The sequence below is a fragment of the Genypterus blacodes genome, unplaced genomic scaffold, assembly GCF_046128005.1.
Source record: "Genypterus blacodes isolate CSIRO-AG114 ecotype Tasmania unplaced genomic scaffold, CSIRO-AGI_Gbla_v1 ptg000133l_1, whole genome shotgun sequence".
Taxonomy (NCBI): Eukaryota; Metazoa; Chordata; class Actinopteri; order Ophidiiformes; family Ophidiidae; genus Genypterus; species Genypterus blacodes.
This window is the reverse complement of record NW_027466935.1, coordinates 3,887,021-3,904,895: the sequence shown is the minus strand read 5'-3', so window position 1 is coordinate 3,904,895 and position 17,875 is coordinate 3,887,021. Positions and strand designations below refer to the sequence as shown.

Here is a 17,875-nt window from a genome sequence, read left to right as displayed (position 1 = left end):
TTTTATGTGATGTCGGCCAAGATGACAAAATCTTCACCGAAATAAAGTCCACTCTTTTCTAATTCTTCACCTGTTCATCATGTCACAGCACATGGTTTTGTTCAAGTCCTGATGGGATCCAGTGGGATTTAGTGGAAGGTAGTCAAACAACAATCATTTCAGAGTCGTGCAAACCTTGGGTAAGATGACTCAGGCAAGGCTCAAGGTCACAAGGGAGGGTCATTGGAGTCGTAGCAGAATCCATTTTTGTTTGCTGGCTTGCTTATACCTTTTTTTTTTTTTTTTTTTTAGAAATAGTCAAGACCCAGAAAATGACATCACAAAAAAACAAATTTCCTATCTGGAAATCATTGAAAAAATATAATTAACCAAGTCAAGCTGCCCCTTTGACAAACTATTGATTGACAATTCTTCTTTTTATAAACTCATCACGTACATTTACAAAAGGATAATACAACCCAAAAAACTAACTTGACTTTGTCGCTATAAATATAGTTTAAGAGTATTTTTTATTAAGTTTATTTATTTCCAAAAATCATGCAAACCCGTGTTTTTTTTGCGTGTACGTGAATGCAGCATGCAGTCTCCTCCGTACCAATAGGTGGCGCGGACCTCAACATAGTTCGTTGGTTCCAACAACGAGACGAATAAGAAGAAGAATGAGCTTCGACGGCGAATGCAGTTAAGTTGGCGGCAGATAACAGCCTCCGCAGAAGATGAAAGAAAGATAGTGAAAGTTATTTATATGTTCACTTTTTACGTCTAAGTATGCGACACTCGCAGGCGTTGTAGACATTTGACAGGTGTTGAGTCGGCTTGGACATCTGAAACTCTAATGGTGCCTGGTAGCTCAACTCAACTCTGCGTTTGGCTTCTTTGTTCTATTCAATGTTGGTGAGTATGTTGTTGTTTCACTTGTTTTTACTGTACTGTATTACTTTAAAGTGTGGACGTATGAGCGGCCTGACTCACCGCGCTGTACGGCTGCGCCCTGCCTGTACACGTGGTCAATGGGAGTTCCCGCGTGGTCGCCATTGATGAGACGTCTTCAGATTCAGTATGAGTGTCTAAAGCTGTTTTATGTCCATCAACAGCTTCACGTGATGCCCCTGAACAATACAGCTGGAGCACTGCAACACCAGAGGTACATCCCGAAGAAGCCATTTTGCCCACATTTATTTCTTAATCACTGCTTTATTTATGTTATCCAAGTGGTGTGTGTATTATAGTGAATGACAGTCCCAATGATTATACCAATCACTACCCATCTGACCCATTCATGTGTTTGGGGAAGATTACTCCTGAACTACTAAATGAGGGTGTCATTGCTATTCCAACTTGAAACGTGTGTGACAGATACAGAAGCAAACTCCATCTTACCTTGACGTCTGTATTTGTTCTTTCAGGTCATCTTGCTGAAGTGAACGCTGAACCTGGGAGCCTCAGGTACATCAACCATAAGTACATTAATGCTGTCCTTTGATGTCTGTCTTGATTTGACTTATTTGCTACAATAAATGCTAAAATAAATTTCAGAAACAAAGGTGTCTGTGTTTTTGATGGAATATCTCTTGAGCACCCTGAAGGCACCACTGAGCAGCTGTATTGGATCGATTAGGTCTCAACATGCAACTGAGTCCAGCTCCCTAAACATCAGATTAAAAGCACATGTTCATACACGGGTTGTCTTTATCTAAATCCAAAGACGGGTATATTGAAGTTGTTTACATAAACACAATGCATGCTGTCTTTACTTTGGTCCACAATGTACAATTAACTAAAAAAATATCCAGCCTAGTAAGACGTCACCTCTTAGGACAATAATAAACTACTACTGTGAACCTCCAATTTCACTTTTCCCTGTGTTAGTTTAACCTTTAATTTTGGTGAAATCCGCAAACGAATAGCCTAAACTTCTTATGTGGAGGACAGATGTTCAGTCTTTCCACTCTAACACGTCAGTATCGTATTGGACTTCTGAGCTTCCGTAGAAACCATTACAGCTTGTAGAGAAATAAAACAACTTGAATACCATGGTAACACGGTGCATGTTGGAATCATTTTAAGATATGAAAACATTGAGTGTGGCGGCGGGCGACGTCTCCGTCCCCCGGAAGCTGTTGTTCTGGGGGGCGGAGTCTGCCCTTCTGGGAGGCGGAGTTTGCTGCTTCGTGCCACGTTGATGGAGACGTGGAAAGACTCAGTGCCTCTTTCACAGCCGGCAGCCTCCTCTTATTCTCCCACTCAGCTAACGCCACAAGAAGAAAGCAAAAGAGGAAACTCGCTCCGGTGGAGGTTGTCTGTGTTTGTTAGATATTATATGTTTGCGCACATGCACGGAGGAGCACAGACGTAAAGGTAAGCGGCTCGCTTGAAGTCAGAAGCTTGTGTTTGTGTGTTGTACAGTGATTCTGCACAGAGCTAGCACGCTACACACTCGCATTAAGACATTACACCAGGTTCCAGTGTGTATCTTTAATTGTTGACAATACGTTTTCAGTCGCTATTTGGCTTGCTTAGCTGTTAAATAAGCCCGGTACCGTTAGCGAACTCACTAGCTCCTTGTTATGTACCTGCAGTGAAGCGTTTAATTCGGCTATCAGCTGTTAGCTTCGTGCTAGCAGGTCCAACTGTACGTTATGTCCCCTTTAAGGTTTGCTTAAGTTTAACACGGCGGTCGACGCGCTTATGTAACCTGCGTTTGTAATTGAGGAATTATTTTCGTATTATCATTTCTGTATCACAGCATGCGTAGCAAACTCCATTGCTCAAAGGGTCATAGGAAGTATCACAAACACTTATATTAATTGAATGCCACTTTTTAAAACTGGCTAGTTGGTTAGTTTTCATTCAAATATGAGCTTTACAAGAGACAATCAAAGTTGCCCAACATTCAGATTGACCGCAGAGTGACCAGTCATATGAAATGAGTTCATCACTTCCAGCTCACCACTGGCACAGAAATCTAACTAGACGTGAATTAAGTGTTTTAATGCTAAACTACATGCAGAATTTGGTCAAAATAAGGCATTTTTGTTTGCTGCAGGTGCTTTATAATTACCAAGTTGTTGTTGTTTTGTAACGTGTGGGCAGTAGAGATATGATGGGGCCTTCATGCATTGACTTTGACTTGTGAGTGTATACAATGCAGTAACTATGTGTTTATCAGTCAAAATAGGCGCTTCTCTGTAGTGAGTTCTGAAGACAACCACCATGGAGAAATGCATTCAAAAGCATGCATGCATTTTAAACTTGTCATATACAGTTAACAACATCATCTTTAATAATTAGCAGTTATCTGATCCTTGTTTTAAGTTTTAATGTGGTGCAGTTCCAGCTAAAACTGTCTTGTGTATTCATAGTAGCTGTCATGTAGTATATCAAACTACACTGTGAGATCTGTGCCAATTTCCGCAGTTATCAATTGCGTAAAGAAACAGCAATTACTGGAAGTTTTTTTCTAATGTGTGTGCCTGTGTGTGTTTTTTCCCCAGGATGAAACTTAAAGAAATCAACCGCACTGCCATCCAGAGCTGGAGTCCTGCACAGCACCACCCGGTCTACCTGGCGACAGGTATGAGCTTGCACCCTGCACCAGCACAGGCCTGTTCAGCTCAGCTTATTCTGGGGGATAACCTTTCAACCTTTCAGACGTTAATTTACATCATGCAGCCTGTTGTAAGCTTACTGTGGGTGTTTCTGCAGGAACATCAGCCCAGCAGCTGGATGCCTCCTTCAGCACCAATGCCTCCCTGGAGTTTTTTGAGCTGGACTTGGCTGAGCCGTCATTGGAGATGAAGTCATGTGGCTCCTTCTCTTCCTCTCACAGGTATGAAGACCTCCTTACCAGACAGAGTTGTCGTCCTTGTTGCTTTTATGTTGCTGCTCATGGGACACACTTTTCCCTCCTTATATCCACACAGATACCACAAACTGGTATGGGGTCCCCATGGAATGGATGCTGAAGGTCTCCCATCTGGGGTCCTCGTTGCTGGAGGGGAGAATGGTGACGTCATCCTGTACGACCCCGCCAAGATCATAGCTGGCGAGAGTGATGTTATCATTGCTCAGAGTGACAAGCACACAGGGCCAGTGAGAGCTCTCGACGTAAACCCGTTCCAAGTAAGATCTGTTTCTGTCCAGTGTTGGCATGAAATGTTTAGGTGCGCTTTATGTTTTACTCTTAAACCATACTGACCCATTTTGCATTTGTGCTCTCTTTGCTGCAGACAAACCTTGTTGCATCAGGTGGGAATGAGTCGGAAATCTATATATGGGATATGAATAACTTTGGATCACCAATGACACCAGGACCTAAAACTCAGGTATGAATTCAAAACCCATCAACTATATTTGTTGAACGATCTAGGAACAAAGAGGAGTTCTTAATCCGGGCATTTTATGTCCCGCTAAAGAAAACTGCATCCAGTTTTTGGTTCACATTGTTTTTGTTCACCCCCACACAGCCTTTGGAGGACATCAGCTGCGTGGCGTGGAACAGACAGGTCCAGCACATCCTGGCCTCCGCCAGCCCGAGTGGCCGAGCCTCCGTCTGGGATCTCCGCAAGAATGACCTCATCATCAAAGTTAGCGACCACAGCAACAGAGTATGTCCTTGGTTTTTACTTTTCTCAAAACACAGTTGGGATCATCGCATGGTAATCATTTATTGAGTTTCATTCATGTGTAGTTGAAGACTAAAGTGTTTCTGTCTTTGGATTTAGATGCATTGTTCTGGGCTGGCTTGGAACCCAGAAGTAGCCACTCAGTTGGTGGTGTCCTCAGAGGACGACCGACTGCCCGTCATCCAGATGTGGGACTTGCGTTTTGCTACCTCTCCTCTCAAGATATTAGAGAATCACACACGGTAATCATTAATGTTAAATTTTGCACTCGAGGACCGTAAGGTTAGTTATTCAATGTGGTTTTAAGAATCAGCGGAGCAGCCAACATGTTGCTGTTGTGCCTCATATGCAGGGGTGTCCTGTCCATTGCCTGGAGCTTGGCTGACCCCGAACTGCTGCTGAGCTGTGGGAAGGACAACAGGATCCTGTGCTGGAATCCAAACACAGCCGAGGTAAAGTGCTGACGCTCCATTTACATACATGTTATTGACATAACCAAAATAAGAAGCGAGAGAAAAAAAACTGTTTTAACGTCTTAAATGCTCTGCCTACATCTGCAGGTTCTTTACGAGTTACCCACCAGCAGTCAGTGGTGCTTTGATATCCAGTGGTGCCCGAGGAACCCCGCTGTACTGTCGGCTGCTAGCTTTGACGGACACATTGACATCTACTCCATCATGGGGGGCAATAACCAGGCTCAAACCCAGAGACACGCCGACCAGGTTAGGCTTGTGAAAGTCTATAAAATGTCCAAAGAAAAGATCATGTCTGTCTCACATAAAAGTCTTGTTATACTTTACTCTAGACTCTGTGATTCATTCTCTCTATGGTCTTTGTGCTGTTCTTTGTAACCATTAACTACTCCAAGGATAAATATTTGGATGAATGGGTGCAGTTTCTAGGTTCAGCACGCCTGTAGGTGCTTGTGTGAAAATGTTAATCTGCTGTATTTGAAGGTTGCAGGCTGTGGATTCTGGCGTCAATCATACTACTTGTAATGTAATAATACTGGCAGTCAGTCTGCACCCAGCCTAAAATTATGATTATGATGGATTTTAGCCTGTAATTGTGTAACCCCAGGTCAGTGGAATACAGTCCACTGGTACTGGTTTCCAATTGGGTTACTGCAAATATAATGTGTCATTATTTGACTTTGACAATGCCATCATTTACAGACCAAACTAGGACTGCTGTTTATGGTGTCAATACAAGAAAACAACATGGATTAAATACAATAACACTAATTATATACACTCTATCAGAGTGTGCTAAAAGCTCCCCTCACACCATCTGTGTGTGGGACATTGAATCTTTCAGCCTGCCAGAAAAAATGTCACCTCCTCTCCCCTGATCCAAAAATGGCCCAAGTGGAGTTTTAGATAAATCAGTCAAATTGTTCATGCATTGTTTTATTCTGTTGTTACTGAATCCTGCTTAAATGACAAATTTGTAACGTGTGTGGGGTGTCCTTTGCAGATCAGCACCTCATTCGGGAACATGGACCCGTTTGGGACAGGACAAACAATGCCTCCTCTGCAGCTGCCTCAGACTCCCGCCCCTCCCACTACTGTCAACCCTTTGAAGAAGCCCCCCAAGTGGATCCGCAGACCTGTAGGGGCATCGTTTGCTGTGAGTCCTTTTATCTTACTCCTTTATGCGTTTGATGAGTATTTTTTTTTGGTTATTGGAAGATTAAAGGACTGTTTGGGCTTTGCTCCTCCACTCCTAGTTTGGTGGGAAGCTGGTGTCTCTGGAGAACGCAAAGCCAAACCCTCAGCAGCCCTCCGCACCTGTCGCGCGTGTCGTACACGTCAGCCAGGTAGTGACAGAAACGGCCTTGCTGAAGCGCTCGGATCAGCTGCAGGCTACACTGGGTGCAGGCAGCTTCGTGGATTTCTGCCAGGCCAAAATCGAGGCAGCTGAAAGCCAGTTTGAGAAAACAGTTTGGTCTTTCCTTAAGGTATGAAATTCATTGTAAATCAAATAAGAATTTAGGGAACCAGCTTGAATTATATTGTATTAAAAGAAGTAACGTCACTATTTCGTACTTGCAGGCAAACTTTGATAGTGATGTCCGTAGCAAATACCTGGAACTTCTGGGCTACAACAAGGAGGAGCTGGCATTAAAGGTGATGTCTATTTTCTAGGTTACTCCATGTCTCATTTAGTGATCAACATACATTATATTCCTATTTTTTGCAGGTGTCATTCTATGCAGCTTATGCCAAATGTGTGTTTTTGTGTTTGCAGATCTCGGCAGCGCTAGAGGAAAAACCTGTCGACCCTCCCATGGTGAGTTTGTTTTCCGCCTGACTGCCTTTAAATCTGTCACTTTTGTAGCCTATGTTATTTCCTCTATAGTTTTTTTTTGTCAGCAAAGATGGATTTTGCTGGAATTCTGTAAATGAGTGAAACTTGTAACTTGACAACGCTACAATTCTTGGCTAAATGTTGTAATCCTCTTGCCCCTGTTTTGTTTAGTTTTTGCAAAAAGGAAGTAATGAAAGTATTCACAAAGATTCAGCTCAGTCGCTGTGCTGGTATTGCCACTTCTTCTTTTCACATTGATCACAGGAAGCTGGGGCGTGATTTGCGAGAGACGCTTATATTGCGTTACATCTTTGAAACCCTCAAAATACTTTGCTCTCCACTTCCAGAATTCTTACCCCAGTTTTAAATTGGCCTGTTGCTGTGCCTGCTAAAAAAAGCCAATGACCTCTCACCTACCTAAAGCCTTGTAGTTGCATCTAACCTCATCCTGTATCTGACCTCAGTCTGCCTGCTGATCCCTGTGAATTTTGCCGTATCAGCCATGTGTCATTTTCAGCTCCATCCAAGCTGATGTAAAACCTCCTCCTTTTCTTAAAGTTACAATGAACCCTTTGTTCCGTTTCCTGCTTTTGACTGATTTTCTGTCCTTTACTGAATATTTAGTCGGACTCACCTGCTCCAGCAAGCCTGCAGCCCATAGCAGACCCCAGCGATGTACCACCTGCTGACACTCCTGAGGCAGCTTTTGATATGATCGCTGCAGCAAACCTGCAGCCTGCAGCCACTGACACCCCCGAGGCAGCATTTGATATGATCGCAGCAGCAAACCTCCAGCCAGAAGCCACCGGCCCTCCTAAGGCAGCGTTTGAGATGATAGCTGCTGAAACCCTGCAACCAGAAGCCACTCACCCCCCTGAGGCTGCGTTTGACACGATCGCCACAGTAAACCTCCAGCCAGTGGCCACTGAGCCTCCTGAGGCTGTGTTTGACACGATCGCTACTGCAAACCTGCAGCCAGCATCCACTGACCCTCCTGAGGTAGCGTTGCACACAATCGCTGCAGTAAACCTGCAGCCATTTGCCACTGACCCTCCTGAGGCACTGTTTGACATGATCGGCCTGCAGACAGCATCGACTGACCCTCCTGAGGCAGCATTTGACATGATCGCCGCTGCAAACCTCCAGCCAGCATCCACTGACCTTCTCGAGGCATCATTCGACACAGTCGCCGCAGTAAACCTCCAGCCAGTGGCCACTGACACTCCTGAGGCACTGTTTGACATGATAGGCCTGCAGTCAGCGTCCACTGACCCTCCTGAAGCAGTGTTTGACACGATCGCTGCAGTGAACCTTCAGCCAGCAGCCACTGACCCTCCTGAGGCACTGTTTGATATGATCAGCCTGCAGACGGCGTCGGCTGACCCTCCTGAGGCAGTGTTTGACGCGATCGCCGCAGTGAACCTCCAGCCATTGGCCACTGACCTTCCTGAAGCAGTGTTTGATACAATCGCCGCAGCAAATCTCCAGCCAGTGGCCACACTGGACCTTGAGTCCATCCCTGATCCAGAGACCGAAGAGCCAGCAACAGTGGATCCAGATGTTGATGACAACACCACAGGGCACCCTCTGAATGGCGAACCAGAACCAAATGTGGACCAGGTTCTTACAGAGGAGGAGAAAGTAGAGGAGGAGATTGAAGACATTCCCTTGGAAGAGGTATACCCACATCCTCTGCCTACCCCACTCCCAGAGTAGATTTACATACTGGCTCCTCTAGATTCAGCCTGTTAACCCTTACATCTTTGATCACTTTGAACCTAATGAGAGTCCATCAAAGTTTGCACTGAAAAGCAAAATAACCAAAATTGTCTCATTGTTAGTTTTTCTACTTCTACTTCGTCATGATCCTTAATACTTACTATAAAGCAATACATAAATAATATATATATAAGCTATAAATATAGAATTGGGAGAGTAAAACTGCGCTACTTGAAGACATCGTGATCTGACGCAATTTCCCCCCCCCCCGCTATTTCAGGACATGACGGAACCTCTGGAGGTGGAAATCACTCCTGCTGAGACCTTGGCTCCAGATGAAGAGCCCACAGAGGTCCCTGCTCCAGCTCCCACAGGAGACATCAGCCTGAGCACCGGTCAAGGTAACAGCTGTTAATGCCACGGCTGCTGTGAATGTAGACTGCTATGGATAGATAGATACTGTAGATAGATGGATAGATGGATAGATAGATGGATGGATGGATGGATGTTGAAAACAGAAAGCAACAATGGCTAAATCTACTTCCTCTTTGTTTTTGGCAAGATGTGGACGGGCTGATCACACAGGCTTTACTGACTGGAGACTTTGAAGGAGCTGTGGAGCTCTGTCTCCATGACAACCGAATGGCAGACAGCATTATCCTGGCCATCGCCGGAGGGGCAGAACTCTTGGAGAAAACCCAGAAGAAGTATTTTACGAAAACACACAGCAAGATCACCAAGGTAAAGCATTGACGCAGTCATCACGATACCAAGGATTGTGGAAGTATCAATACATTTTTAGTACAGTATCAGTACGTTATTGAGTTATTAACTGTAATATGTTGGCCTGCAGTTGATCAGTGCAGTGGTGACAAAGGACTGGCAGGACATCCTGAAGACATGTGATCTGCACAGCTGGAAAGAGGCTCTGGCTGCTGTCATGACCTACGCCCGGCCTGATGAGTTCTCCTCCCTCTGTGGTAAAGAGACACACACACACACACACACACACACACACACACACACACACACACACACACACACACACACACACACACACACACACACACACACACACACACACACACACACTCACTCACTAATCTCTCACATGATGAGGCCATGTCCCACATCTCAATGTTCCACCTTGCATAAAGACTGCAAGGTTTTGTTGGTGTCTCATTGTAATATCATAATACAGTTCCTCATTTTTGTCTGACTGACTGACTGTGACGTTTTGTGTTTGTTAGATCTCCTTGGTGACAGACTGGAGGCTGCATTGGATGTCCAGCTGCAAGCACAGGCTTGCCTCTGTTACATCTGCGCTGGTAACGTGGAGAAACTAGTGTCCTGCTGGACCAGAGCACAGGATGGTCACTGTCCCCTCTCTCTCCAGGTGTGCTTATAGGGAAGAGTTCACTCTGTGTTTCTCAGTCTAGTCGACTCCAGCTTTATTGATCTGCACTTTGTTTGTCCATGCATTTGACTGGTGTACTTGGTGTACTTTGTCAGGCTATGTGTGCTATGTTTCCATCATTCAGGACCTGGTGGAGAAGGTGGTGGTGCTGCGTCGTGCGGTAGAGCAGACCCAGCGCTCTGGTCCCTCTGGTGCTATTGGCATCCTCTTGGCAGAGAAGATGAGCCACTATGCCAACTTGCTGGCTTCACAGGGCAGCCTGACCACTGCCATCTCCTATTTGCCAGACAACACCAACCAAGTATGTGGCACTACTATGTAATTTATACTGGCTTCCCTGAGTAACCTGAAGAATCATGGATGTATATATTGTAATTGTATAATTATGGGATGTCATGCTTCCCTCCTGTTCTGCTCCTAGCTCATTCCTGCTTGTTTCCACTCACATGCTCTGACTCTCATTGACAGTTCTTGAAATTTCCTTACTCGTGTCTCCTTTTCCAGGTTGCCATACAGCAGCTTCGTGATCGTCTTAGTCGGGCTCTGGGACACCAGCAAGCAGTGGCTCCTGCAACACCGGCCCAAACCCAGAGAGCTCAGTCTCACCAGCCTGTCCCTCAGGCCCAGCAGCCTATTCATCAGGCCCAGCAGCCGATCCCTCAGGCCCAGCATCCTATCCCTCAGGCCCAGCATCCTATCCCTCAGGCCCAGCATCCTATCCCTCAGGCCCAGCACACTACAGCCCTGCCCAGGCACCCGTACATGCCGGGCCCGCGTGCCATGGTGCCTCAGCCCACTGCAGCTCCTGTGCCTGCACCTGCACAGCCTCGGTACTACCAGCCGGTATGTTCCATTCACATAACACAGCAGCTCCTAAAAGGCCAGACCCACATATGTCATCACTTTGTGACGGTACTATTCTTAAAGTGTTACTGAAACCAAAGCTGTGTGAGACCAGATATGTTATGTTAAAAGCCTCCATTGGCTTGGTGATGACCAGGTACAAAAGACCGGGCAGTAGCAGATCCACACAGGTTTGTATTCATGGGGAGACTGGTGTCTTTCGTCTTCTCTTGTTTGTATATGGTTAAAAGATAACCTGCACTACCATTTGTGTACTAACTAACCACCTTGTGTATCACTCATTGCACTTAAATGTGTTGTAAACATTTCATTGGACTGGGTGTGTTGTTTTTGTCCCTACCAGGCTTTAGAATCACTTCCTGATTCCAGAATGTACTCCTGAAATATTAATGGTACATGTGCTTATTACAGGTACTGTAAGTCACTAATGTGTAGTGTGAGAGTCACATGCTCATTCATTATGGACTAACTTCATATGGGAGTGCCACTTTCCCTGTAATCTGAACTCCAGCTATTGTTGCCTTCTCTTGTGTCCACTGATCCAATGCTTAGGCATTGTGCTGGTGGTGTGTGGTATTTCCCCCCCTCGGTGCAGCCATCATTGGTGTGTGCCCTGTTTCTTTGTGTGCTTCAGGTGAGGGCTGCCTCCACTGTCACCTCCTGGAGTAACCAAACTCCCACAGCCCTCCCCAATGTCCCTCCTCCTCCTCTTCAAGGAGGCAGCGTCTCAGACCCGCAGGTATACTCCCCACCCACCCAATCCCCACACCTTTGCAAGACGAGTCCCACCTACAGTAGTACAGCACATACACACTTAAAGCCTTTGTGCCACTGCAGCAAACATTACATTACATTACATTACATTATGATCATTTGGCAGACGCTTTTATCAAAGCGACTTACATTACATTACCACCCTTCGCAGAGGGGGGAGCAATTGAGGGTTCGGTGCCTTACTCAGGGGCGCCTCGGCAGGGCCTCGAACCCGCAACCCTCCGGTTCCCAAGCGGAAGCTCTACCCACTGAGCCACTCCCTCCCAAATGATCCCTGCACCTCTTTACTTTCCTCTTTTCAAATTACAGTAGAATTTCTTCAGAAATGTCTGGTTTGAGTATAAATATAGACTGATCATTTATTACTCTTTAATGAATGTAATATTTCTTTGTAGTTTCATTTCCTTAATGTCCTGGCTGCATACAGACTAACTGAATAGGATGCACATCACAAACTTGTGCTTTTATTATTCCCAAGCTTCTCCTTTGCTACTGTGGTGTAGCTCTCAAAGCTCCTCTCTTTACAGCCTCAGCACCTGCCCTTCCCCCACAGCCCCCCCCCCCCCCTGCCACTGCCCCACCAATGATATGCTGACTGCCACCTCCATCCCTCGCACTGTGATGCATGTACTCTCTAATCCCCCCCCCCATTTGATTCTTCTGCACCCCGCCGTCAATCCTCGCACTCTCTGAAATGCTTTCCTTTGCTGTGTGCTGGTCCAAACATAGCACGTGTCTCTTGAATGGATTTCTTGCTATTACATTACACACCAGAACTTGCATCTCAATTACTAGTAGTGTATTTTCCCTCCCACAGGAGAGCAAAAGACCCAGGTTATTCTTTTTAGTCCTTTGTCTTGCTGCAACAGACGTCTTCATTTGTTGTTTGGCGCGTAAACACAGGGGAAACCTCTGGAATGGACAAAAGCTTTCATCTTGGTTTTAAGAAGTGGTCTCAATGTCTCCTTTTTGTTTTGGCAGCTGGAGCCTCCAATGCCCATGTATGGAACGCCACCCTCTGGCACAGCTGCAGGCCCACCGCCCTCTTCCAACCCCGCTTACATCTCCCATCAGTACCAGCGTAAGTGTTCTACAAACTTCTTAGGTTTGCGAGCCTGGAGAGTAGATGGAAAAGCACTGTTGCCGCCATCAAGAGGCGGCACCTGAACAACACAGCACATGTAACTCTCAGGTTACATAACGTTGATATAATGCGATAAAAATCCACCAGGAAAGGAATCGTTTCACTTCTTTTCTCTGAAACATTGGCAAACGTTTCCTTTTGGCCGATGTTTGTTCAATGGGGTCGAATGTTTTATTGTAACCATGAAACATTCGTTACTAACACAAGAAGAGTATGTCAGGCATGGATAAATATGTTTCAGTACATTCATTTCTTTGCTCGTGAACATTTAATTTGTCTTGTACTTTCTAGTGTGATTCCCAAATTTGTTCTTATCCAATTTTGTTTTGACTCTTTACACACTCTTCTTTAAGTGGCCCATATCTGATCTGCCTGCATATTACAGATCTGAGGATATCCGATTCTTTTGTGTTTTCTTTTCACCGTTGACGTGTTCACAAACATCAGATATGGGACGCTTGACTGTAAATCTAGACATTCTATCCTATTGCATGATACAGTTACTGTTTCCTGTCACTGTCGTAGTTTGACACTAACTGCATCTCTATCCTGTGTGAATCCCAGCCTACCCTCAGGTCAACCAGTACCCGCCTGGAGCTGGGGGGGTACCTCTCTATCAGCCTCTTCAATATTCCTCTGCTGCTCATCCTCCTCCACTTCCCGCCATGTCTTCCTCCCCTCCGCAGCCCCCGGGCTTTCTCTCTCAGTATGTGCAGCCTGTCCCCTCACAGCCATTCCCCCCCGTCTATCCCGGACCACCACCTGTCAGCCAGTGTCTGTCCTCCTCTCCTCCTTCTCGCCCTCCTTTCTTTCCGAACGCATCCTCTTCCTTCTCTGCTTGTCCGTCCTCTGGCGCCTCCTACCAACATGGCGGCCCAGGATCTCCAGTATCCTACATGCCACTTCCTCCACCAACCGGACTCTCAGGTACACAGCCTGCTGACCCTGAGCAGATCACCGCCTCTCAGAAAACAGGCATGGCTCTAATCACCTCTCTGTCTGCCTGTCCTCTACTCAAGACTCACTCTGTCTGCATGTGGAAACCACTGTGTTACTACAGATCCTTAGTAATCCATTATCTGAAACATTTCAATCTCACGCAATCTAAACAGACGGCCTGTGACAAAAGCTAAACGTCAGGGAAGTCTGTAAACCAGTGGAGATGACGACAAGTTGATGACACATTTCTACCTCGTCCTCTCTTTGCCATACAGCTACAAATCAGCCGGCAGTCACAATCTGACATGCGGCAACATTACAACTAAGATTGTAACATACCCGTCTTGCGTATTGTGACATCCAACAAATTCACAAGATAGCTGTGTTTACAAATAGAACTATCAATGATCACAAATCAAATATTTGGGTCAGTTGCTGTAGTGTTTTTGTGGACTTAAAACATAATTGTAGCCAAGCCTACCTCCTATCATCATGCTGTCATGCTTCGTTAAACCTAATCTAAAAATATCAGCCCTTTCAGTTATCAAAATTTCAGCACTCGTTTTGATTTGGCACCGTGCATGAACTCATTGGCTGGATACATCAATCACATTTATGCTTTTCTTGTGAGTTTTGCCTTGAAGATGCACTGACGATTCGTCTGAGCTTTACATGCGTACAAATGACACCTGAGAACTCCCAGGCGTTCTATTAGGCTGATTTACAAAACAATCAATGCAGTTTTGTAGGTTTGAGGCGTCACCCACGTTCCGCCAAAGCTCCATTTATTTCTAATTCATAAACACGTGAAAGTAGAGAGTGGAGACTGAATGAATGACTGAGGTGTTTCTTTGTAGGACCTCAGAATGGCTGGAACGACCCTCCGGCCCTGAGCAGAGCACCAAAGAAAAAGGTAAGTGTGCGTAATGTTAGTTCCATTCCACAGAAACGGTAAGATCTAACTTGTGCACGTGTTTAAATAAAACGATGTGCATCATTATTCAGCAGGTTCTGGTAAACTACACTCCCCCTGCCCCCATCATGGCACCACTGGGCGGTGATCCTCAGGCCCAGCCGGCGCCCTCTGGAGCCCCCCAGCCCATGATTCCGGCTCAACCAGGTGTACAGGCCCCTTACTCAGGCATGCACCAGCAGCAGTTCCCCCCGCAGGCCATGAACCCTGCAATGCCCAAGACCAGTATGGAGGGAGCACCGGGAGCGCCCACCGGGGATGTGATACAGGTACAGAAGGATTTCAATGTAGACGTGTGAAGCCCGCTGAGACTTTTCATACCGCTGCTGTTTTATTCGACGCGGATCAAAACATTCAAACTCTATCTATCCCTTCCAGTCCATGCAGTCCATCCCTGCTGAGAAGATCATGAAGAAGCCCATCCCTGAGGAGCACATGGTCCTGAAGACCACTTTTGAGGGACTCATCCATAAGTGCTTGGCTGTAGCTACTGACCCTGTGAGTCTATTTGATGGTTTAACAGTTGAATGCATCTCTTTCTGACAACGAAATGAAGGATTGGGTTTCAAATTCTGCTTTGTTCTTTTTCAAAGCAAACCAAGAGGAAGCTCGATGACGCCAACAAGCGTCTGGAAGCTCTCTATGACAAACTAAGAGAGCAGACGGTGAGTATTCCAACATTATATATAGCCGTTGCGGTTTCTTTTACTTCACTCTTCACCCTGACTTTGTTCTCTTCCCCCCCTCAGCTCTCTCCAGCCATTGTGGCCGGGCTGCATAACATGGCAAGGAGTATCGAGTCCCGATCCTACACCGAAGGCCTCAACATCCACACCCACATAGTCAGTAGCAGCAACTTCAGCGAGACGTCAGCTTTCATGCCCGTACTTAAGGTAGTGCTGACGCAAGCCAACAAACTCGGGGTCTGAGAGGCAGAAACTCCCAGCCGCTCCAGAGTCTCCGCCTGTGGGTGGAGTGAGTTGTCGCGGGGAGGGGGTTGTGCCGAACATTATTGGAACGTTAAAATTTGACTTGTTTGGCAGGAAGCTCCGTCTGACCTGCAAAGCAAACGTACGTCTGAGAGATTCTGAGATGTATGAAATGTCTGTTAAGTTCTTCTCCGTGCCATTCTGGTTCCTAACATAAGCCATGCTGTCAGTCGCACCCAGTGGTGAAAGTAAATTCCGTATCTCCCACCGCTCCACCCTGCACGCACAAACACGTGCACCCAATGACATAAAGGGCTACAGATTATGTAGAGGCACCACCCTCATCTAGCCGGTTAATAGTTTACATTAACTGTTCATCTTTAATCTAGTCTGTGTTGTCGTATGAATAAATCACATAATATCATTATCATAATAACAATCTGAATGAAGCAAAGTCAAAATGGAAACCTTTAACTCGTAATGAGACCAATGTGATCTAAACCAAGCTAAATGTATGAATGAATGCCACTCGGAGGCCTTGTGTTGAGGGAAACAATGCAAAATCTACATATTATGAGGAAAACAGGAAGTAGGAAAGGAGGTGTAATTAATCCAAGCAGGAATGATGCTGCTTTTTAGTTGTAATGAAATCATCGTTGTCAATTTTCAGCTAAAGAATAATGTTAACGCATTCAACCAATAATATATCACTGATACAGCAGCTTCTGTCTCATCAATGCATGAATATGCAAACTATCATGTGTTTTATATCAATGTCTTTATGTTTTCTTCACTCTAGCATTATTCACATTCATAATACATAAATACAAACTGAATTCTCTCTGAATTATTTGAGACTGAATGAATGAACAGGTGTGTGTGCTTTCTCTGACTACACGTAAGCACAGTGTGGCAGTATTTACATGGACAATGTTTCAAATCGGCAGTTAGACCCAATAATCTCACAAGGAAACGCTTGGAAGTCATGGATTTGTGAAGGCACCAAATGAAGTTTTATTCGTCCTTCATCCCCGTTTGTTTGACCTTAATAAGTCCAGACTAACCTATTATTTTCACCACTGGTGTCACTGCAGAAATATCTCCAACACATTGGACCAAGCTGTTGCCAGTGTGGGATTTGTCAATGCAAAGCAATGCAATCCCATTTGTTGTTTAATGTTGTTTTAGTTCTGACTTCTTCTTTTTTTAATTCAGTGTAATCATGATAGCAGACTGCAATGGACCTTTTCCCTTTTACAGAGACTGTGCTTTTATGGAATTTTACAATATGCATGCTAATAACAGACATTATGGCAGTGAAGTAATTACCAGTTAATGGAAGGCGATGTCTGTATGATTTTCACCTTTAATGAGGGCTGCAGTCTGTGCTCCAACCATCCCTCCTGTTGTTGATAAAAGAAAGCAAGTCTTTGTTTTTGACTGACTACATGCAATATTTTCAATAAATAGTATTTATTTAAAATGTGCCGTTGGATCGTTTTGATTATAGTCATTTAGGTTTAGTTGCTTGTCAGGACTACTCAAGACTACAAGGCTTCATCCATATACTGTATGTCAAGCAGCACCAAGGAGCTCCACAGGTTTGTGACTTGAGTTCTAGAGACTTTGTGTTTCTTCATTCAAATGCATTTTACTTTTGACAGACATTGTAATAGTTTGAGATTTGCATTTGGTAGATGATAGAAAGGGTCAGGAATGGAAACCCGTGTGCTCAATAACAAACCAGGGAGGCACTCGGCAAAGAAACATCAGTGGGCGTCCTGCATGCAGCCCCAGTGCTGGTAGCTCACTAACTGAACAAATTCATGCTTTCCCAATTTGTTATGAACATTTTTATTCTGCTTTTCAGAATCCAGAATTGACGTGCTGGCAGTGAATAGTCTCTGTTTATGTTTCAGTGAATCTAAATGCACAGCACACACAGCACTACTTACTGTTACTTACTTACTGTTTACTTTGCCTCGAGTCTGGAACATTCCTCTATCCTTTCATTACCAAATGCGGTTGTGATTGAGTTAAACTATGATCCAAGGTAAACAGTAGAAAATAATAATTATTATATCCTGACTGACCAAAATCAGTGTTATATCTAGATACCACATATAATAGTCCCTCTGCCAGCTGCACATTAAACGCTTTGCAGTTCTTTTCATCCTGAGC

General features: G+C 45.1%; 1 protein-coding gene and 1 long non-coding RNA gene across 6 annotated transcripts; both read left to right on the top strand.

Moving 5' to 3' along the window:
• The first annotated feature begins 637 nt into the window (after positions 1-637).
• Positions 638-1,536, top strand: LOC143011266 (uncharacterized). Its single transcript, XR_012964901.1, has 3 exons — positions 638-894; positions 1,095-1,144; positions 1,407-1,536. It is a non-coding gene; the product is annotated as an uncharacterized LOC143011266 (long non-coding RNA).
• Positions 1,537-2,160: 624 nt separating this feature from the next.
• On the top strand, positions 2,161-17,177 carry sec31a (SEC31 homolog A, COPII coat complex component). Of its 5 annotated transcripts, none has more exons than XM_076163610.1 (28): positions 2,161-2,358; positions 3,495-3,574; positions 3,706-3,829; positions 3,924-4,122; positions 4,230-4,325; positions 4,467-4,607; positions 4,725-4,867; positions 4,978-5,077; positions 5,186-5,347; positions 6,102-6,254; positions 6,355-6,585; positions 6,680-6,754; positions 6,876-6,917; positions 7,560-8,612; positions 8,935-9,055; positions 9,217-9,395; positions 9,508-9,634; positions 9,905-10,050; positions 10,196-10,372; positions 10,576-10,914; positions 11,570-11,674; positions 12,691-12,790; positions 13,418-13,780; positions 14,650-14,705; positions 14,801-15,034; positions 15,144-15,263; positions 15,359-15,430; positions 15,515-17,177. In XM_076163610.1, exons 2-28 carry the CDS (start codon positions 3,496-3,498, stop codon positions 15,692-15,694), a joined length of 4,917 nt encoding a protein of 1,638 aa, XP_076019725.1. In that variant the 5' UTR covers positions 2,161-2,358; position 3,495; the 3' UTR covers positions 15,695-17,177. The 5 variants fall into 5 exon arrangements, with proteins under 5 accessions (XP_076019725.1, XP_076019724.1, XP_076019726.1 ...); XM_076163609.1 differs by having other exon boundaries at positions 14,798-15,034; XM_076163611.1 differs by lacking the exon at positions 11,570-11,674 and having other exon boundaries at positions 14,798-15,034.
• The last annotated feature ends 698 nt before the right edge of the window (positions 17,178-17,875 follow it).